At 41.4% G+C, this 24,315-nt stretch overlaps 1 protein-coding gene across 3 annotated transcripts in view; it reads right to left on the bottom strand.

Moving 5' to 3' along the window:
- Window positions 1-24,315, bottom strand: part of ETO1 (tetratricopeptide repeat (TPR)-containing protein) — a 44,294-nt gene that overhangs the window by 19,143 nt on the left and 836 nt on the right. For 2 of the 3 annotated variants that reach the window (XM_089437363.1, XM_089437364.1), the window contains exon 2: window positions 21,920-23,668. In XM_089437363.1, coding sequence (XP_089293489.1) covers window positions 21,920-23,668 — 1,749 coding nt within the window. The remainder of the gene's footprint in view (window positions 1-21,919; window positions 23,669-24,315) is intronic. The other variant, XM_089437365.1, reaches the window with a different exon arrangement.

The following is a 24,315-nucleotide window of genomic DNA, read 5'->3' on the forward strand; positions in this document are numbered from 1 at the left end:
GTACAACTCACAAGTCCTTTTGGTTCATCCCAAGCAAGGACTCCCGAAAGTAAACCAAATCCTAATGACCAAGCAAGGTATCCCACCAGGCTCTACAAGTGAATCCTTGAAGCTTCCAAACAAGCTAGCATCACACCAACAATAAAACCTGAAGATCTCCCACTTTCCTCCAAAAAGATATCATGGAGATTCACGCACTTGCGTTCCAAAACTACTATACTCAACAGTAGCATCTACAAGCAAAGGAACCCTAGTGCAGCATCGCACATCACTATGTTAAACATTAAGCAAACAAGAAAGAGAAAACATAACAAAAATGGACTAAGTCAAACTATGTTCTTTTATTTAAATACAGGCATTCGATACAATGGGATTGATCCCCTTTTAATTCATTTGCCCTGTAGTTGTGCTACCGGTACAACCTAACTACCTTATTCAATCATGACTAATTCTCAATAGCCGCTCTTAACAATCAAGAATTACAACAAAAACATAAACTAAAAATTTCTCTTACGTAACTTCTCCACAACGTCAGAATCATGTAAGAACTACATCTAGCTGTCTCATGACCCTAACAGGGGTAGAATTGCCAAGTTTGTGAATCAGTGCAATTCCCCAATTACTTCGACAACAATCCATTGAGTTAAAACCTTCTCTGATTCAATCTGTCTTGGAAAATTCAACGACTTGAGTAAATATTCACCATCAGTTTTTGTCATTATAATTCAATTTTGTTTTACTCTGATCAAGAGTAAATGATCTGCATTCAGTCTCATATAAGGGTTAATTTTCTATTTCTGAAATTGAAACTTTTTCAATCAAAGTGAAGATTTATAAAAGATTTTTGTTTTTTTGCCCCTTCTTTGAAGACTTGAAAAAGTCTCTGCAAGATATTTATATAATATATTAGTCTTTTTCAATTTTTCTGTATGATTATCGAAGTTAATATATATATTCACTTCACCCGGATGCGGGTGTCTTTACTAGCCCTTAAACATGGCATGCGCCATGACACCTGGAGGCAGGATGAAGCGCCGATGTCTGTACAAGAAGCCCTGTACAACGATCAGACAGTTAATGCATCGAGTTATTGCTCTTGGTTGGCGAAAAAGGAGGAGGGACGCAGCATTGAAGCCGAGCATGGCTGCTCAGGCTCTGATGCGAAAGGGAGGGAAGGCCCAAGGCCGTTCCCCCGTGTTGCGAGTGCAGGTTATGTGTTATATTGTCTTTGAAATGCTAGTTATGTTGCAGAACCGACCCTATGTTGCTTTAGGAGCACGGAGAGAGGGCTCATTGTCTGCAAATTCGCAAGGGATTACTGAGTGTTTGGCAGTGTTACTGTTACACGCCATGCCGCGCAGTCGTGGGGTTCCTAGGCGTGGAGGAAGGTCAGGTACTCGCGTGGTTCTGGAAGATCTATACCCAATTGAGCCAATTGCTGCAGAGCCACCCTCGTCTCCCAGTTCGGAGCAGGAATGTCTTCTGCCTCAGGGCACCTACCAGACCTTCAGATTCAGATTCCCAAGTCGCCTTGTGTATCGAACTCGGCGACACGCGGATGCTACATTTCCACCTGCTCAGGCCCAGCAAGTTTTACAAGAAGTCCTGTTGCCGCCTAACCCCAACGTGGAGATGGCAGCCTTCAGCTCCTGTGCTCCGATACAAGGCCACTCTGGTTACGCTGCCTCTGTGCAAGAGGTCTTGCCGCCACCCACTACAAACACGGAGATGGAGGTCTTCAGTGCACGGGATCCGCCAGAACATGGAGCGCCGGTTCAGAACGAGGACGAGATGGTGATTTGGCTTGACTCGCCAAGCCCAGACAAAGGAAAGCAGGAGGCCTCCTTCGACCAGCCAGTCTAATACTCGGGTGCTCTGTTTTGTGTTTTCTTTCTGTCATGGTTATGCAAATCGTCTTGTGTCTTTGGGTCCTTTTTCGCGCCCAACTCAGTCCTAGGGCTCGGTTAGGCCATTGCTGCAAGTCTCAGGACTCAGCAGTTTGTCATTTTTGCTTAATGGTTCATGATGTAGACTGGCTCTGTCCAGCCAGAAGATATGAAGTTTTTGTCAGCTTGAGTCCAGACTGTATGACGTCCAGGAACTACAATGGTCTGTGTCTTTTTGAATTGGTCAAAGCTTCTTCAGCTTGAGGACTGGCTTCGGCCTCCTCGCGAGATGTAAACCTTTGTAAATATTTTCTTTTCTTAATATAGCAGTAGTCTTAACTTAGAAAAAAAATATATATATATATATTCACTTCAATAATCATACAGAAAAAATGAAAAAGTCTCTCCCTACTATACATCTTTGTCCCTTTTTTGTCACTCTATAAAATTGCAGGTGTATATCTACCCTTTCTGTTTCTTTAAAATAAAAAATTGCTTGCTCTCTTCTATTGCCCAGAAATTTCTATTAATGAACGATGATCATCAAATAATTAAGATTCACCTCATACTGCTGGAAGTTATGTTTATGCAAATAAATAATAATTTTGCAAATTGCCACTGCTCAGGCATTATGCCTTTGAACCAATGATTCTCTGTCTACAGTTAGACTAAGGTTTCTTGTCTCTCTGTAACAGTTTATTTTATGTGTAACAAAAAAGCTTTCAGACGGAAATACCTTTGCATTTGTTGTTACCCTTCTGTATGAGTTCTTCTCTTAAACGCTTACATTTTCCCTTAGTCTGACCAGGGTGTGCTTATGTGCATTCTTCTCACTAGTGTCAAAAGTAGATACTGTCAATATGATTGATTCATGACATGCCTTCAGTTAAGAAACCAATTTCTGATGCGTTCTCTCCTTCCCATCAAGATTCTAATTTAACTCAGATTCTGCCCAGCATATGGTTATTGGTTACAGATGTAAACCAGACTCTCTACAACTTGTGTATACACATTTTCGGTCAAGTTTTGTTGTGGTATGAAGATCTGATACATTGTTCCCTTACCTTAACTCGTGCTCTTTGGAATGGCATATTTATTTGGCACTTCTTGACTTATGCAGTTCGCTGCATGTGTCCCCTTTGGAAGATAGCTTTTCTCTATGAGTCAATTCCTAAGTCTCAAGGTTTGCCAAAGATGAACCTTCAGGTTCAAAATTTGGCAAAACTCAACAATTTAAACCTTTATTCAGCAATGTGTTCTCAAGTTCTTGGTTCATCAATATTATGGCATATACCTATGGGAACCAGTGACATATACAGGCCGCAGCAACTTTATTCACTCTCAAATAGACTGTGCCATAACTGGCATCTATAGATATTAGAAATCATTTTTGATAATTAGACCATTGTCCTGACTCCTGCGTGCTCTTGACATGGTCATGGCTAGTGCCTATAGATCCATCTTAAACCCGAATCTATCAAGCACCAAGAGGAATCAATTTTCTAAAGGTGTATATTTTTTAATCATTTAATATAAAGGAATTGATAAAAGAATTTACACCTTTAGAAATTTGATACCTCTCAGTGCTTGACAGCTCCGGGTTTAAGATGGATTTACACTGGTCTATTTCTCTAAATGTCGTCATGTACATATTCCTTTATACTAAATGAACAAAAAATTTACACCTTAAGAAATCTGATTCCCCCAATGCTTGATAGATCTGGGTTATGAGTCTAGACTTGTTTTTTTTTTACATGTTGTCATGTAAAATATGTACATATAAAGTTCTTTATTTTTCTTATTACAAACTAATTAAGCAACATTTTTTTTATTTCCACAACCAACTCATAATTTTTTTTGCTGTAAGCCAACTTGTATTTTTTTAATGAAGTATTTCTTATTATTATTTTTTAATATAATGTTATCTAATGCTAGTGTGACAACATCGACTGTAGATGAGGATATTGTGAAGTTTAATGGGGCCAGGAATGGTATTTTTATTTTTATTTTTATTTTTTATATTTATATATTTTGAAAAATGTATATAGACAAGCTTAATGGCAAACTTATTTATAACTCATCAAAAAAATGAATTCAAACCACATTTCATAATTGACAAACTCGAACTAGAACCTGGACCATGTAACTTTGGTCAATTCATGAACCTCATTTCAACAGCAGCTACAAACCAATTTGGCAGCTACAGCATCTTAATACAGGTGGCACAATGGCAGCTCGATTCACATGTTTTTAAGTCTAGTCTTCATGAAACTAATGTGGAAATGCCAATTTCAAACACGAATATTCCATTTCAACCACTATTAGCATCAATCAAATATGGGTTTCATTCTTGCATATTTCTTCTTTACGAGTTGAAAATCCATTTCCTCAAACATATTAAACTTCTAGCTCCAGATCAGTGAAAATCAGAGGGATAATTCCCCCTCCCCAAGGACCTCCAAGACATTGAAAGACCAGATCCTTACCAGCAGGCAAATGAGATCACCTAAACATCAGCAACAAGTTATAGCTACCAAGCAGCAGCGCATTTAGAGGGTCTGGATCTTCCCCCACCTCTTCCTTGAGGCATCATTTTATCTTGAGCTTTCTTCATTCGACCTCAAATGTTAGGAGAGGTGGATCTAGTGGACCATGACCCAGCCACTAGATCCTTTCCCTCTGTACATCTCCCTCATATTACAACCACCCACCCTTGGATCCGAGGGTTTTTACATATAAACTTCATGTTTTTCCTTCGTGTTCTTCATATGGGAGACTTTTTACTACTGCTGCTTTGTATTGATATATCATTATACCAAGCAGTCCAATTGTCCTACTTTTGTGGTCATTTGTTGGATATTAATAGAATTATCTTATTATCTTATCTTCTAATTCTTTTATGTTTTATTCTAACTCTTTTAACCTTAGATTCAGCAGTCTTAGTTTCTTATAGTTGTCATTATTTCATGATGACAACTTATAGAACCCAGTAGAACTGATGCAATTTGGTTGAAAAAATATGAAAATGAAAAAACACTCCATTTTGATCCCGAGAGAGAGAGAGATATTGTTATCACAACTACCCTTTGGATCACATTCCATCACTTTGCCTACAATCTGATGGCCATAATAGTGCAATTTCCAGAATTATTAACAAAAACAAAAAACTAGGATATTATAGAAGGGAAAAAAATTGCCACAAAGAAACTTTATATGCCCAAAACGAAATAGGTCGTACTAGCATTATAAAACCACAAAAAATACCTGGTATCAAATAGATATTTAAATTAAATGAAAAAAAAAAACAATTAACCCCCTTACATAGGATCCACAACCCCACGTCTGAACATAATTAAGAACCCAAACTGAAAACTAAAAAAAACATACTCAATGAGACTTAAAGCAATCCCCCAAGTGGTGATGCTATCCCCAGGTAAACCCATGAACCAGCGCACAGATGCTAAGCCATCACACCACCGTAGGTGGTTGTGTTATTTCATGCAAAATAATTATATGAAAATAGGTTAGAAAGACATTTAAAAAATAAAAAGGTGTACATGTTACTGCAAACTCTAGCAGGTCTAGTGCAAAGCCTCACTGTGCAACCTAGGTCTTATGGCAACAAGAGATCAGCCACCCCTGTCACCTCAATGGCTTCTCTGGAACTGTTTAGTGGTGAATATTACCCCCACAAGTGAGGCTTCACTAGCAAGCTATTCAACTAAAGGAGGAATCGATCATGATGCAAGGTCTAGTAATTAAAGAAAAAAGGTATCGGCCAAGACTTGAAAGGTTGGGATAAGAGTTTCCTAGAGTTAGGGCTTGTATGATATGCAAATTTAATGCACACAGTGGCATATAGCAACTTGAGGAAATAGCCTCTCCCGATCGGGATGAGAACGGCAGCGCACAGGATAATTAATGCTCGGCAGGTTAGCATGCAGGACCGAGCAGGCAGTGATCAGGTCATGATGAGCGAGGACAAGTGGATCATGGCAAGGGATATCATCTCAAGGCGAGGAGATGGTAGAGTACCGATGGAGGAGGGGAGATTTGTCAGGGTGTCAGGGACTAGACAGAGACATGATAGCACGGAGAAAATGGGTCGAAAGATGAAAAGGGAGGCAGACCACAAGAGGCGAAGGAGGAGGGGAGGTATAAGCGAGAAGAGGTGGCAGAAACGAAGGAATAGGAAAGGTGCATGCAGAAGAACGAGGAAAATTGGCAAAGCAACGACAAACACAGAACGAAGAAGGAGGACGATTAGGGATCTGGAAGAGAGAGCTGTAATTCAGAGGAGGAAGTCAGAGTGCAAGGAGAATATGGCTGAGGGGAGCAGATTGACCTCAAGAAGATGGACGAGGAGTAAGACCGAGGGAGGAAACCAAGGCCGAGGGGACCGAGAAGAAAAAGACAAAGGAAGAATGGAGGTGGATACAGAGAAGGAAATTCTTTCAATCCATGATGACTCAGAGGACGACGTTGAGAAGTTCGACTCTGATAGAGAGAAAGGAGAACCAAGGAGTGAGAGTTTCGGCAGGACGGGAAGGTTAGGAAGGGCCAAGGTTCTGAAAAGAGGAAAAGATGACGCATGGGGCTACCAGGAATAGGAGGAAGGAGGGGAATGCGGAAGTCCGGCAGGAGGGCGAAGAAGGCGAGGCAGGGGAGGATATAGGAGAAGAGGGGGAGCTGGAGAGAGAAGCGGGCAAGGAAGAAGAGGAAGAGGAGGAACGGCAGGAATCGGGGAGGACAGCGTAACAAGGAATGTCAGGAGGGTGAGGAAATCTATAGGCAGGAAAGTGCAGTTCGCTGAAAGGGCTTATTGCGAAAATACCAATCCAAAAATCAGGAGGATTATCAAGCAGCTGGAAGAGGAGGCAATTCAGGGTCAGTCGGAGTCAGAATTAGAGGACTAGGAATATCTTCTCCCGGATCCGGGCAGTACGCGTGGTCGCATGACACTATACAAACAATCTCTTCACGTCCACTGGGTTATGAAGAGACTGTTTGCCAAGGCTATGGAACAAGTAGCCATGGAAATGGCAAAATTATCCCAAGGGATACCAAATCTGAAAAAGGAGCTAAGAACATCCAAATCACCTTGTTCATGCAGGATAAGAAGATGGACGAAATTCAGCAGCAGTTACAAGCAAGTGGATCGGGACTCAAAAAGGAGAAGGAGCAACAGGCAGGCACAGCGAACAAGTAGAGAAAGCATGATAATTAGAGGTTTCTATAAAATCTCTTTCTAGTTATAGTTAGTTATCTGTAGGACTTTTTGTTATTCTAGTATGCAGACAAAAAACAGTTTTAATAGCCATAAGGGTGATGTGTATAAAGCATGGAAAGACAGAATGAGAACCTTTTATTTTTGGATAGCTATCAAAAACTTAAGGTGGTCAATAAACCCGGTTTCCCCTCAGGGCCGGTTGAGATCACCACGAACATGTAGTGATTTCAATTTTCGATAATAGAAAAAGAAGGTCTGTCCCTAGCCTACAAAAAAAAACTTGAGGAAATAGCCTATAAATGATAAGACCAACAAAGGAACAATGGCTATAAAGGAGACATGCTAGGGTTAAATAAACAATGGTTTTTAATGGCTGAAAATGCATATGGCAGCAATTAAAATAAAAATTCCAACCTTAATTTTGGGGTTGAAACATGCACTTAATACTAGATTTTGCCCTTTTATATTTATTGAATGCAATCCTTTTCAATAGGGCAATAACAAAAGGACAATAAATTGTTATTAATTGCATATTTATGCTAACCCTAGTTACCATAAATTTAAGAAAAAAAGAAGAAATTTAAAAAGACCACCACAAGCTAGTCTAGTGCATTCTCTCAATTGGGAAATGGAGTCAATGTTGGCGAGGTCAAAGATAGAGGAACCTAGATGAGGTGGGTGGAGAACTAAAATGCCTCTCTTAGAAATACTAGCGACTTTCTCTAAGCGTAGATTTAAGATCAAAAGGGACATACACAAGATTCCTTTGAGAGCTAGTGTGCACTTTATAAGAGAGAGAAATGTTGTGTAGTGTGACTTTTCAAAGTGAAAGTGACTCCACTCTATTTATATAAGGGTAACCAAGTCACTTTTCATTAATTTACAAGCTTTGCCTTCAAAGTTTGCTTGAGGATTCAACCAAGCCTAAAGGCCACAAACCAACATTAAGAGAGCTTCAAAACATGACAAATACATCAAAATAGCCCACATGGGTGGGAATAAAAGTCCCCATGATGACATCATCTTCTCAAAATGAACAATCTCCATCAAGCAAGTAACAAAGAGGCTCACGAGTGCTCCCCACTCCAAGAAATCACCAAAGTGCAAGGATATATCTCTAAATAACTCCTCTTCCACCATGACATCATCTCCAAGAAGGCTCATGTCACCCTTCTAGGGCACATGAGGGTGATGTGGCATGCTCTAAAGCAAGCGTAGACACATGGGCATGGTGTACTAGCCCTCCAAAGTTATCTCAATGATAACCATCCTCACTTGGGCTCTGGAACAAGGCAACATCCATCAAACAAGGTCAAGGCCAACCTGGAGGTGTCTCCATCTGGGCACAACATCAAACAAGTTAATGCCTTGGCTTCCTAGGATAGCATTTCGACATTTGGAGGTATAGCAAAGAGCATACAACAACAATGTGGAGTCTTATCAAAGCCTAACATCCATTTCATAAGGGAAACGTGGGGGCTACAAGGCCATGTCCACTCTCAACAATGGGGAAAACATCATCTAAAAGGTTCTTTAGAACTCATGTGCCTTAGCCTCTCCGCCAATTTTCATGGCAAGAGCACATCTAATGCTACCAGAAACTAACAATGTCAGCAAAGGTTATGGACCCTTAGCCTTGCTTGAAACATTATTTCCAACACCATTTCCAAGTCTCCAAGATTTCGCTTATCAATCAAATGCATCCAAACTCTAGCTAGAGCATCCATCATTGGCATCAAACCATAACCAGCAAATATGACCCTAACAAGGTATCACACCAAGCTACTCTTAGCCTATCCAAAGGCTCAACAACAAGCTAGCATCAACATTAAAAAGTCCACCCTTGATATTTCTTGAAGACTGCTTGACACAAACTCTCCAAGAAAAGGACTCTAAGCCTTCTCTAAGGTCTTTTCCCACAAATGTTTCAATGAACTCTTCTACCATGCCATACCTCTAAACAATCATACAGTAAAATATCAACATAAGCTCCAAGTCCTCTTCAAGCTAAGCATCACACCAAGCTTCAAGCTTCCTCTACACCTCTAGTGCTCCATGTTCTTGCTCTTGGGTTTATATCACATAAGCCCTAGGTCTTCTTCTCTTCCATCCCAAGTGTTGAGACCCACACTCATCCCTAACACTAGCATTCATCTTCATGTCTCCTCTACCCTAGGTCTTGCTCACCACAAGACTTCGCCAAAACTATTACAAAGTTAAGATAATATGTACATCAATCACGAGTAATGAAAAATGCCCTCACCTCCCTTTATATAGAATAGGTGAGTGAGGTCAACATAAAGCATGGAATAGGTCCATAAGTAACCCTTGACCTAAGTCAACAAGGCAAACTCCCACTCTACAACATAAGGATGAGTAGCTTCACACTAACATTTTACCCAACCTCGAGTTGGTGCACTGTCTAAGCACACAATGCCCCTTGAGCATAACGCTTCTCCTCCAAGTTGGTGCGTTATCTAACAAATTGTTAGCCCAATACTCCCTCTTACATGGCATGATGCCACTTGGGCCCAATACTGGCACTCCAACTAGTTGTTAGCCCAACACTCCATCTTACATGGTGTTGTGTTCTCAAAGTGTCCTTATGCAAAATGCTCATATTTTCATTGTGTACCATGTGTCCTCTTATGCCCAATGCTCTTCAACATGTGTGCCAAGATAGCTACTTGCTACAATGCTTCTCCTCCAACAACAGCAAGCAATCAAATGGTTAAGCATGCATCAATCCAATGCACATACAAGCAACCACTAGTGGAACAAATCAAGTTTCAACCACCTAACACAGGTCCTCTTAGGGCATCACACCCACTTGAAATAAATCACATACTAGCCATCAATGAATTAGATATTCCACATATCACAAATGAAAACACATGCATCACAAAAGCAACTAGGGTTTCAACCCATCACACCTTTATTGATGCAATAATGTAATTGCTCACCTCAAACAAACTAGGTTTTCACCAACCAAATAACTCACCCAAGTTCAACAACTGAAAAATTGGCCTTCAAATCAATAAGAAGGCAATCAATCTAATCAATTATAAGACCATATCGAAATTTCAAAAAATCTATGCCCAATGCAAATTTAGAAATTTCACCTCAACCTTGAGGTTTCCCCAAATCTATTTTTTGTGAAATTTCAACCTTCAAAAAAAATCTATGCCCAATGCAAATTTAGAAATTTCACCTCAACCTTGAGGTTTCCCCAAATCTATTTTTTGTGAAATTTCAACCTTAGAACCATATATGTAGTACAACCAAACACACAAGGCAGCCAAAGATAATAAACACTTAACAAATGTACTTCAAGGGAACTAGATTTCCAACACTAAGGGTACAATACCCAACATATAAAAAATCCAAAAAAAAACTTATAAAAAATAAATTTGGTACAGCCACAAATATGCCCTCTTAGCTTCTATTTAAATTTGGCCACCGTTAAATCAACATACATAACCAGCATTAGAAACTACTCAATCACCATAAACACATACACTGAAAATCAGATCTACATGTACACCATGTTTGAACTTTGGACAACAAAGTACACTTACTATAACATTAGAATGAATTTACAAGTACATACCAACAACTTATCACAAGCTAGTATAAGATGTACTTCAAGGTTATCAAAATACACTTCATATAATATTAGGATGAATTTACAAGTGCATACCAACAACTTATCACGAACTAGTACAAGATGTACTTCAAGCTTATCACAAGCTACTACATGATGAATTTCAAGCATATCACAAACTAGGACTCTCCAATGCATCCAAACCCGAGCTAGGGGAATGCACCATTACCAACGAACCCTAATCAGCAAATATGGCCTAGCAAAGTATCACACCAAACTACTCCTAGCCACTCCAAAGGCTCAGTAAGCAACTAACATCGACAAAGTATCACATCAAGCTATTCCACCCTTGCTCTTTCTCGAAGCTTGCCTCACATGCTCCCCAAGCAAAGAACACCAAGTCTTCTCTAGCAATCCTTTGCCACAAACCTTAGATCATTTTCACAAGTATATCAACCCTAGAAACTTCAGGTCTTCCCTATGTACTTCAAGCTTATCGCAAGCTACTACATGATTAATTTCAAGCTTATCACAAGCTAGGACTCTCCAATGCATCCAAACCCTAGCTAGGGCATGCACCATTAACAACAAACCCTAATCAGCAAATATGGCCTAGCAAAGTATCACACCAAACTACTCCTAGCCACTCCAAAGGCTCAGTAAGCAACTAACATCAACAAAGTATCACATTAAGCTATTCCACCCTTGATCTTTCTCCAAGCTTTGCCTCATATGCTCCCCAAGCAAGGCAATCCAAGTCTTCTCTAACAATCCTTTGCCACAAACCCTAGATCATTTTCACAAGTATATCAACCCTAGAAACTTCAGGTCTTCCCTAGGTTTTTCCTCTCACAAACTATAGCAACTCCCCCTTGCATCTCGAGACATATTTAATGAACTCTCTTCTACCATGTTTCCCATCTGAGTCTTTGCATCTCACAAACCCTAGGTCTTCTTTTCTTACATCACATAAGCACCATGACCATAGACAACATTACAATGGAATATTAAGAGTTAATCAACATAAGCTCCAAATCATTTTCAAGCTAAGCATCACACCTATGTTGTAGGAAAACAAATGCCTATTGAACCCCATTCCAATACTCGAAATGCATAAAAACACAAAAACAACTTGGAAACATCTTAGGCCGTCACCATATGACTTTTTACAATTTGGAATCATCATAGAATACAACCCAAGCCATTTGAATGCATTTTTTTGGCACATCCAAGCCCACCCAAACATCCATGAGGGGCATGAAACCAATGTTATTGGAACCGAACTGATAATCGAACCAAAAAACCCTCTAAATCGAGAACCAGTTGGAACTAGTAAAAATAATGGTTAGCCAAAAACACAAAATATTCAAATTTTAGTGAAAAACATATATTCATGTGCATCCATATGGATCCAAACCTTTATACACAGAAGCAAAACTTTTCATTTATATAGCATGTAAGGGTGCACATAAGCAATCCATCTCTGAGCCAAAAACACATCAACAAACAGGCTATAGATGGCCTCTAGCATCCAAAAAAAATCATGCTATCTAAAAAATATAATTTTGTTTTCAATAGTAAAATTACAATTTTTTTCCGCTCCCGCAAGATCTGACGACTTCCGCCAAAAGAAAATTCGTTTGGCTGTTAATACCTCGAAGTTTCACTGAATGTGAAGCGCGCGCGTCTGAGCGCCTGAGCCTCCATCGATCAGAACCGCCTCGCACCAGCGATCCCGCCGGCTCTAGATCCCCATGGATCCCCCGGATCCACCAGGGGGGGATCCAGCTTTGCAGCAAGCCTTCTCGAACCTGATCAAATCTCTGCCTCAGCAAAGGCCAAGGCCGACGGCTACCAAGTTCGTTAAAAAACTCGATGTGCTTCAAGAAGTTCTTCTGCCCCCGACCATCCCTCGCATGGCAGCAATATCTCTTGCAGAGAAAGGATTAATCGGCCAGTTTACAGGTTTATGGCCCTCACCCAAAATTGTTTAGCGGTGGGTGGAGAGAAACTGGGCAGACAAGATTCAGGGGAAAATCTCAATAAGGTTCTGTGGCAGAGGTTATTTCACCTTCCACTTTGAAACCAAGGAGGACAAGGACTTGATATTTAGAAATGGGCCTTACTTCATGGACTCCCGGGGCCTCTATCTCAACAAATGGACCCCGGACTTCGACCCAGAACTAGATATTCCAAGCGCTGTCCCTGTCTGGGTCAGGCTTCCTCACCTCCCTCTTCATTGCTGGGGAGATGACTCGGTCAAGGCAATAGGAAACGCGGTAGGAAAATATATAGACCGCAGTGAGCCCAAGGACAACATGCAAGCCTGTGCGCGAATTTGTGTCGAAGTAGATCTGGGACGCGGCCTACCGGAAGCAATCAAATTGAAGGTGGACGACTGGTGCCATATCCAACAGCTGGACTACGAACAGATACCCTTCAAATGCAAGGTATGTCATGAATACGGACACTTTGCTAACAGATGCCCAAAACTTATAAATGTTGAATCATCAGAGCAGGAGGACCAATGGGAAACAGTGAAAAGAAAAAAATCTGCCTCATCCTTCAAACAATCTGAATCTGAACAACCGGGACCATCCCATCCTCCCTCATCTAATCAGCGCCCACCCTCATCCTCTCAGCAAGCCCCTCCTCCTTTCCCCACCTCTCCTCCTCGTTCTTTTGATCCCTCCAGCCCTCCTTCTTCAAACCCTTTCGCATCCCTTTCTGAAGAAGAACCTTCTCAGGACCCTTTATCAGATCAGCATATCCCCTCATCCCCTCATCCCTCTCCGCCCTCCCCGGACACTACTTCAACAAGAATCACAAGAAGCTTATCAAAGGATCTAGGAGCATCTAGTGAGATTCCAAAAAAACATGGGCCAGGAAGGAAGTCGGCAAAACAGCAAAGAGAAGAAAGTGCGCAGAAGGATATAGCAATGGGATCACAGACACCGATTGAAACCTACATTCTAGGAATCTCGGACAAGGAAAACAATATCAAAGGCAAAGAGAGGCGAGCACCTCTGCACACCACTGGTAAATCATGATGAAAGTGTTGTCTTGGAACAGCAGGGGATTAGGGCACCCCTCCAAAAAAGCTGCCCTCAAGGAGTTAATTCAAAGTGAAAAGCCTGATATCTTACTCATCCAAGAGACAAAACTAGAACAGTCCGAAATCAGCAGATTCATTGGCCAACAAAAACAGTATGGTGGCTGCACTAGTGAAGCAAGAGGAGCTTCAGGAGGTATTTTAACAATGTGGAATATAAGCAAATGGAGCTGTAGCCTCGTCAAAACACAACAGCATTGGATAAGTGTTAAATTGGAAAGCAAGGACAATGGCACTGAAGTAAAAATCTACAACATCTACTCTCCTAACCACTATAGGGAAAAAGAAGTTTGTTGGACTACCTTAGAGGAAGATTTAGAAGAAGACCATGGTAACAACCTCATCCTAGTAGGGGACCTAAATCTGGTCATGCACTCAAATGAAAAAAGAGGAGGGAACTTCGGCGTTGATCATTTCCGAAACCGGCTGGAACACATCATGCAAAAAAAAGGACTTGGTCGATTTAAAGCCCAAGAATCGCAAATATACTTGGAGCAATAGGAGGTTGGGAGCAGGTAACATTATGGAAAGACTTGACCGCTTCCTTGTTAACATCGCCTTTCTGTCCTCCTTCTCCAACGGGCAGTCAGACATCCTCAATACTTCCGCCTCGGACCACTACCCCATTACTCTTACCTTGCAAAGCCAAAGTCACCTCGGCCCCCTCCCTTTCAAATACTCCACCCTTTGGAACCAAATTCCAGCAGCCCGCGATATAGTTAAGCAAGCTTGGTCTCAGCACGTGGAGGGCTCCCCAACTTTCATTTGGGAAACAAAGTTGAAGCAAACTAGGCAGACACTCAAGACTTGGGCAAAGATCAACTACAAGGAACCCGAGGTATTAAAAAAGGATATCAAACAAAACCTCGAAAAAATTCAGCAAAGTATTGAAGAGGAAGGACTCACTCAGCAAGCAAGACAAGAAGAGATCAGATTGTATGCAGAGCTGCGCCAAACAGCTAGAGATGATGAGATCAAATGGAGGCTAAAATCTAGGCAGACCTGGCTGCGTGAAGGTGACAAAAACACCTCTTATTTCCATAAACAAGCCACAATCAGGAAGGCAAGAAACAAAGTTAACGCAATCAGAGATAGTGAAGGGATCAATCATGAAACCCAAGACTCCATAAAAGCTGCTGCAACCTCCCATTTCAAATCTCTCCTAACAGAGGACAAAAATGAGGAGGATTACTCAAACTTCCTCCAACATATGACCAGAGAAGTTACTCAAGAAATGAATAACAGCCTCACCCAAGAAGTCGAGGAGGATGAAGTCAAAAAGGCTGTCTGGAGCCTCCATCCGGACAAAGCCCCAGGTCCTGACGGGTTCCCAATTAGCTTCTTCAGAGAATATTGGCCAATGATTAAAAAGGACCTTCTCAAGATGATTCGTTGGGTCCTTAGGAAAGGCAAACTAGGGGGCTATACCAACTCAACGTATTTAGCTCTCATCCCAAAAGAGAATAGGCCGACCACCTTCTCTAGATTCCGGCCCATATCCCTTTGCAACTCTGCTTATAAAATAATCACAAAAATATTATCCTCAAGACTCAAGCCTCTTCTTTCTTCCTTAATTTCGGAAAATCAGGGAGGTTTTTTAGCCAACAGGCACATTTCCGACTCCATTCTTTTGGTACAAGAAGCCATCCACTCTAGTCTTAGTCGAAGGGAAAAAGGATTCATCCTTAAACTTGATCTTGCCAACGCCTTCGATAGAGTCAGACACTCCTTCCTTCTTGCTGTTTTGAACAAAATGGGATTCAATACCTCCTTCATCAATATGGTCCAAGCTTGTATCTCTAACCCTTGGGTTTCACCTCTGGTGAATGGAAGACCTTGTGCAGCCTTTCAATCCTCCCGAGGCCTCAGGCAAGGCTGCCCCCTTTCTCCCTACCTTTTCATCCTCATGGCTGAATCCCTCAGCAAAGCCTTGGATTACAACCGAAGAATAGGCCTAATTACAGGTATCCAATTTGAGCAGGGCACAAAGAATATTAATCATTCCCAATTTGCTGACGATACCCTCCTGATGGGTGGAGCTTCGAACACCATTGCAAGGCGCTTCAAAAAGATCATGGACCAATTCATGGACTGCTCTGGAGGAAGAATCAACCAAGTCAAAAGCTGCATCTATGGATGGAATGCAACAGCTCACACCATTCAAAGTATTGCAAATATTTTAGAGGTCTCTTACAAGCTCGATTGGAGTCATTTCACCTATCTAGGGATGCCGGTGAGTAAGGGTCCCCTGAAGACTGAAACTTGGAACGAAATCCTCGACAAAATCAAAAGGAAAATCCAACAATGGGGAGCCATGTGGCTGAACCCAGCAGGACGTCTTGTTCTTCTCAAATCAGGTTTGATTTCTCTCCCTATCTACCGCTTTTCATTGCTACAAGCTCCAATGAATTTCCATCATAAATTGGAAAAGGCCCTTCGTTTTTTCCTTTGGCAAGGAGGGAATTCGGAGAAGAGAAAGTTCAACTTGGTTGGTTGGAAAAATGTCATCCAGCCCCAAGGAGGCCTTGGAATAAGGTCCCCAAATCTTTTGAATTTAGCTCTCGGGGCTAAAATTGTTTGGAAACTAATCACTGGGAATACAGCTTGGTGGAAATCAATCTTAGAAGCCAAGTATCTCAGCAGTTCTAGGCACAAGCTTCTGGAAACTAATATACCCAACAGAGACAGCTCCAACATCTGGAAATTATGCAAGAAAATTATCCCACTCATGGCTCAGCACATCTCCAAAGTTCCAGGAGAGGGAAGTAGCATCAGCATTTCTAAAGACAGAATCCTAGGCCAGAGCCCTATAGGATCCAATGCAGAAGCAATTCCAGCCATAAATTGGTTAAACAACAGAGGAATATGGAGCTTAGCCCAAATCACTAAGTGGGGAAGCTCCTCCCAAGCTTGGATTGGCTGGACCTTGCCGGACTACCCAAGGGATCTGGAAACAAGCTTCAACGCTCTAAAAGACCAACTGCACAGTAAGGCTCCGACTCATAAAGGAGGCAAAGATAGTTTTCGTTGGGACCCCACAGGAACCGTGTACACAACCAAAGCAGGGTACCACCATTTATGTGCTAGTGCCTTCCCACAGGACACATGGAGTCATTGGAGATTGGTTTGGAAAGCGGAAGCCCCCCCTAAAGTAAAATTCTTCTGCTGGCTCCTCCTGAAAGGTAAGATTTTAACAGCTGAGAACCTCAAAAAAAGGGGTATCCTAGGCCCTTCCAGGTGCCCAAATTGTCTTCAAGAGGAAGAAACAATACAGCATTTGTTTATGGAATGCCAAGTAGTTGCAAATTGTTGGAAAGATATTGCATCTGTAGGGGGAGTAGAATGGAATCCTAAGTCCTCCATAGCAGAGACAGTCCAAAATTGGAAGAAACTTTGCCCATGGAAGAGCAAGAATAGTAAATTATCACAGAGGATATGGAATACTTTACCATTAACTCTTCTTTGGAGCATATGGTTAGCTAGAAACAAGAAAGTATTCCAAGACAAAGGACACAACTCCAGATTTATGTGTCATAAAACCATCAGCTTAGCTGTAGAGGCTGTGACAATTCGTACCCACAGTAAAGTCAATCTCAGCAGCTACAGTGCAGAAGAAAGAAATTTGATTAATTATGGTAGCATCATCAGCGCCCAAGATCAAGAAAAGGATAACTTGAGCCTAAAGGAGTCAACTACAGCTTGGAAGCTGAGGCTTAAGGAAGAAGATTTTGCTCTTTGGTTGAGCAACTGCAACAAATACTGCCTCTTCTTCGATGGTGCCTCAAAATCTAATCCTGGTCTTGCAGGCGCAGGAGGCCTCATATGCAATGCAAATGGTGAGCCTATCTTGCATTTTGAATGGGGATTGGGTAATCTTTCCAATAATCGGGCCGAAGGCCTGGCCTTATTTCAAGGACTCAATCAAGTGATCAAACTGGGCATCAAGAAAGTGAACGTTTTTGGTGACTCTGCAATTATTATCCGGCTCATGGAGCAAAAGCGGACTTCGCCAAACATACTGCTGCAACAAATCAACAGCAGAAACCAAGTCCTGCACAGCACGCTGGAGGAAGCCCATTACTTTCACATCCTAAGGGGACTTAACAAAAAGGCTGACCACCATGCCAACAAGGCCTGTGATAGACCCAAAGGCCAACTCAGCTGCAATGATCACTTAACTATCCAATCGCTGCCATGAAGGACGCACATCTAATCAGCACACGGGGCACCCTACCCAATAGAATCTGCCACAGCAACCAAATCACTAGATCAGAGGTCAGAACAGACCAGATTGAAAGAATTTGTATCAGCAGTCGGCCCAGAAGCTCACTTCAAGGCAGGGGAATCACGATCCATAGACCAGAAAATCGTCCTTGCCACAAAAAAATCGAATTCAGTCAAGATATGATCAGAAACAGTCAGTGGAGCATCGGGAAGAGCAGATCCCTCTCCCGCCTTCGTATTCGCAGAAACTCTCTAAATACCCCTTTAGCGCAAAAGCTACAACCCACAGTCGAAATTCTCTGCGGTAAACTTGGGAGAGAAGCCTATTTTGCAGCCTATCTCTGTAAGCCAGAAAGAAGGAATGCTGTAGAGTGTGTTAGAGGATTCGTTCTCACTCTATCAAAAAGTGGGAGCGCTGCCAAGCTCAATCGAGTTTCCCCAAGCGGTATAAGCGACAGCTTCAGGCAATCTAATAGCATTCTCTTAAGTGCTCGTAATACTCCCGAGAGCCTGAGTAGAACTACCCCCTTTAACAGCAAAGCGAGCCGACAGCATCAAGGACAAAAGCAAAGGAACAGCGCCACTATTCAGAAAAAGGAGTCAATGGAACGCCCAGAGGAATGTTTCCACTGCCGGGACCTGAACATGGAGTTTAATGAAGTCCGAGCTCAACAGAGAGCCTTGGAGGACCTAGTCCGCAGCATGGAGAATCGGATGGAGGACCAAGTCCGTAGCTTGGAGAATCGGTTGGAAGAACAAGTCAAAATCCTTCACGATAAGTATAGAGCAGAGATGAATCTCTTTCTGCACAGGGTCCACTCCCTTCATGAACAATTCAGTACTCTACACAACAGATGCTGCCACGCTGAAGAGCGGATTGAAATTCTCAAGCAAATGATGGACAAGAAAGACGCTACATCCTCCTCCAGCGCCAAGCCAATCGCAGCCGACCAGGATCCAGAGGGATCAACTGCAAGAAAGATGAGCCACATCGAGATTGACTAGCCATGTTTTGTAAATGTAAATTTTGGGGACAGCAGTATGTTAAAATCTATAGTAGTATAAGTAGCAATAGGAACAGTCCAGCTAAAGTAAGGACCAAGGAAAAATTCCTTTTTGTAATTCCTTGGCCCCAAAATGCTCCTGAAGCATCTTATGTAAGGCTTTAGCCTCCTCCTTTTTTCAGATTAATGCATAGCACCCGACCTTTGTCTAAAAAAAAAATTACAATTTTTTCCAAAGGAAAAAACAACTATAAAGGTTGATTTTAGATTTTGCATCATGTAATCATCTATGGTAGTTAATATAACATGGGTTTCCTTTTAGAATGCCATTTGTGTATCATTTTTATATTCTTGCAACATAATGTGTTCTTTGATATATATATGTAAAGGCTGATTTTGGATTTTGCATCATGTAATCATCTATGGTAGTTATATAACATGGGTTTCCTTCTAAAATGTCATTTATGTGTATCATTTTTATATTCTTGCAACATAATGTTTTCTTTATATATATATATATATATATATACACACCAAGTTTTCCCCAACATGTATATATAGTAATTTTTATATATTGTGGTTAACCTAACATACCCATTTTCGGGGGGTTATGTTTCGAAGCATTCTTGTTTACAAAACCAACACACATTCCCAAGTTCTATGCAACTTAGCATCACACCAAGCTCCAAAACTCCTCTACTCCTCCAACTCTCCATGTTCTTGCTCTAAGGTTCACATCATATAAATCCTAAGTCTTCTTCACTTGCATCACACAAGTGCTAATACCCAAGCTCATCCCTAGCACTAGCATTCATCTTCATGCATATAATAAACCCTAGGTCTTGGCTCCCTACAAGACTTCTCCAAGACAATTACAAAGACAAAATAATGGGAATACTAGTAGTAAGTGATGACAAAGGCTCTCTCCTCCCTTTATATGGAATAGGTGATACCAAACGTTAGTCTAAGGGGTCATAATATAATCAGAGTCAACATAACAATAATAATGTAAGGGCACAATAATAACAATAGTGGGCTTCTATGGGGCACAATAGTAACAATAAGGGGACTACATGGGTACAACAATATAATAAGGGGGTTGTACTAATAACAATAAGGGGTTACACTAGTAGAATAGGGGCCTAACATGCCCCTCTCGAGGTCAACATAAAACATGGACTAAGTCCACACGAATAACCCTTGACATAAATCAACAAGACAACCCCACATGAAGCACACTACAATACAAGATAACAAGTGTCACACTAGAGTTGTACACAACCCCAAGATAGTCTCTCCAAGCATGATGCCCCTTGGGCCCAACACCCCTCCACGATGGTGTGCTATCCAACAAGGTGTTATCCCAACAATCCCTCTTACATTATAGCTCATTCTCCAAATGTCCTAATGCAAGGTACTCGTCCTCTAGTTCTATGCCACATCCTATTGTGCCCAATGCTCCTCAACATGTGTGCCAAGGTAGTTAATTTCTCCAATGCTTCTCCTTAATATATGTGCCTAGGTCGACACCCAACCTCCATGAAGTATGCTCTTCAACCCAAGCATCCTCAACTAAAATATCCAACTTGCAAGGTGTATGTCGCATTGTCACATGGTCCCATGCTCTTAGGGCTAAGTGCCCTCCCTCCAAGTGCTTAGTGCTCATCCTCCTAAATGGGTAACTTTCCTAATCAAGCAACTAACTTCCTCATTATGTGCACCCAATGGTCCTCATACTACAAAGGATAGCAACCTTGCAAGTGTGTTGTGCTAGCACTCCATCCAAGGTCAAGCATCCATCAAATAGAGTGACCCATATGTCCATCAAGCATCACTTAGGGGCTAAAAGACCTAGTGCTGCCCTAGCTAGGTGAAACAATTTTGGACTAATCCCAAAAGCTAACAGATTCAAGCATAGTATACCCCAATGAGTACCACATAACATTCAGTACTAGCTCAAATACTTGGTTGAAGCAACTTCACTCAAATATGTCAATCAAGCATCACCTAGGGGCTAAAAGACCTAGTGCTGCCCTAGCTAGGTGAAACATTTTTGGACTAATCCCAAAAGCTAACAGATTCAAGCATAGTATACCCCAATGAGTACCACATACATTCAGTACTAGCTCAAATACTTGGTTGAAGCAACTTCACTCAAATATCAAGTCTAGGATTGTCATTATTAATGTGGCATCAGGGACAAGAACTCACCATATAACCTCCCTGGATATCAACAACTAGAATACTTTCCACACTTACCATAAAACATCCCCAATGAGAAAATGCTAGGAACTCCCCTATGATAATCAACTACACCTGCTACCAATTTCCCAAAGAGGCTAAGCAATTAAAAATTTGATACATAATAGCTAGGAGGCATGCACTAAGTCAAAAAATCGGTTGCTATTGTGCATTTTCACCAGTAATTCCAACTGACAAGAAGCCACATTTCTCTTAATGTTTAACCTTGGCATCTTTAACAATCCTTGGTATGAAAAATTGCATGTAGTACATCAACCCTATAATTGCCATTTTGTTATCTTTGCATTGAACAATCTGGGCAAATGAAACAGACTCTCTTCTTGAATCAGACAAGAAAATGTAACCTTTCTTCACACTCAATGATTTCAAACACCAATCATTTTACGTCCTTGGGAGAATTGTAAGCTAAAAATACATGTCCACTTTATTTCTGCTAATAAGTTTTGCCCAAAATTGAAAATCCACATGAAAATAAAAATGCAGCATACCTTCAATAAGACAAGACAATGATAGCCATTTGCCCTTTGTGATCATAAAAGATAGCAATTACATATAATGATACAACAATACAAGAAGTGGGTTTTTTAAAGTGCTAACCTTAGTAGCAGCAAAGATTGCCGAAACCGCAACAAGCCCTTCCCAGGATCATTTTCCAACATTTGATGAACCACAGCCAGCGATCCAATATCATCAACACAGGACCACCGGTCATAAAGCTGCATCCAGCAATCTGCCTTAGTCCATTGCTCTACGGAGTGAGACAACAATCTAAGTAACTGATCTGCTGGCACACGTCCAGAGTACATCAAAAAATTTGGATCCAAGGTCAGCAAAGCTCGTATGTCTCGCAGTGCTCCATCATGGTCCTCAAGAGCAAGACAAAACCATGCCCGCAATTCAAGGCAGTCTGGAGAGACCTTAAACCCTAGGATTCTGTTTATTTCTGCAATTGCTGGACGAATTTTATTTTCATCCATCAATACAGCAGCCCTAAATCTGTATGGATATGAAAGAGTTGGGTCCAACTCCGTTGCTGAGTTTAAGTCCGCCATTTTTTCTTTACCACAACAATACAGAGACCTTTCCTGATACATCCATCCTGCTCGCTTATAGCGAGATATCAAATTATTAGCCTCTAAATAAGCAGAATGTATATGGCCCTGCTTGAACTTTGCTCTTGCCACACCAGCCAGTGAATACACATGCCCTGCCTCAGCAGCATCTTCAAACCAATTTTGCGCCTCCCCGTACTGTTGCCTTTCTAGCATCACACAACCCAGTTGATGCAATACAAGTGCTTTCTGCCTATGAGAAGTGGCACATTCTCTCAATCTTTCTAAAAGCTGCACTGTGGTGTCTGACTTCATGTCATCCTCCATGGCTACTTGACTTAAAAAGGAGTACAAAGCAAACGATGAATGCCCAATCATTGCCAGTCTTTTCCTGCCTTCCGGTTTACATAATAAGCTTGCAACCTGTGGATGGTGTAAAGACCTTGGAAGATCCCTGAGAAAAAACTGTAGGCAGGAAGCAACCAGCAATTCTGCATTCTCCTCGAGACCATACTCAATAAAAATCACTGCATCATTCACATTTAGAACCAGGGCTGCCAGACATTTGTCACAGGCAGATTTCATCTTTTCACAGCAGAACTTGTTGGCAAATGTTAGCAGCTCCAACACAACCTCTGGTGGAAATGGTTCCAAACAACCTGTTTTGCTAAACTCATCCACAGCCCTCATGCCCTGAGCAGAGATCCCATTATGGGAAAAACCTATTTTTGTTCTCTGTGATTCAGTGAAGCATCCAAAGAGCATAGCATGAAAAGGACTTGAAAGAGCAGCAATGTTTTCACGATTGCAAACTACCTCCTCCTCATCTATGCAAAAAACAACGTCATCTCTAGTGACAGATGAAGTAGAACATTCCTCCGATGCCATTTCCCTGTTGTCTAAGGGCTCTCGACAAGGACAAGGATCAAAAACAGTAACGGGTGAATATCCATCAACCAGCGCAGCTTTAGGGCATTCCAACGCCCTACCATTACAAGTCATTAGTGACATATCATCAAGTTCTTCTTCACGTTTCTCATACCTCAGCCAGGCTGAAAATACTATCTTTTCATGGACTCGACAAGCGTGCTGGCGTGCAGATCGCAAACTACGCCGCAGCAACTTAGTTTCACCTAGGCCTCTAAAGACAAAACACTGTTCCAAATACAGACCAGCTTTCGCTTCTTCTGGGGCCCTCTCGAGTTCGCCAAATATTGATGCCAAAGTTTCAACATAGTCCACAAGCTTCAAGTGAGGACTGATTGGAGGCTCGGACAACTTCGCTACAAACAACCTGCCATTCACTTAAATCAAAATCTATGTGGGCATAGTCGCATCAATCCGAAACATAAGAAAATAACATCAAAACAACACAATCTACAGAGATCTCCCACATTCCTTAAAATATAAACCGAGAAACAGAGGCAAACCAACATCAATCTGACCAAACTTTACATGTTTTCCGCAAATCATGGACTAAAAACAAAAATGTAAAGTTTAAGTCAACAACAATCTACATGAGCTGTATATAGATGAAAGTAAAAGGCAAATACACAGCATGAGCACCCCAGAATAAACAAAAGCAAGAGCAAAGCAATAACCAGCAAAATAACCAATGCAGTGCGGTGCGATAAAGACAAAGCAACATCAATCTGCACACACTTGCTGACTTTCACATATTCTGGACTAGTAAATATAGCTGTTAAAATTATACCTACAGCAATCTACATGAGCTGCATATGGATCAAAGCAATAGGCAGATGCGCGGCAAGAGCACTCCAGACAACGAAGAACAAGAGTAATGCAATAAACAGCAAAATAAGCAACGCATATGCGGGGCAATATATATAATTCGAATGCAAATGTAGCCTAACAGCAACCATGATACACGTTCTAGAAATCAATATCCCGGAATCCGAACTAAATCAACATCCATCTACA

This window comes from Pinus tabuliformis, chromosome 5_2 (assembly GCF_031772625.1).
Source record: "Pinus tabuliformis cultivar Carrire ecotype Pingquan chromosome 5_2, CPIR1, whole genome shotgun sequence".
In the NCBI taxonomy this organism is placed as follows: Eukaryota; Viridiplantae; Streptophyta; class Pinopsida; order Pinales; family Pinaceae; genus Pinus; species Pinus tabuliformis.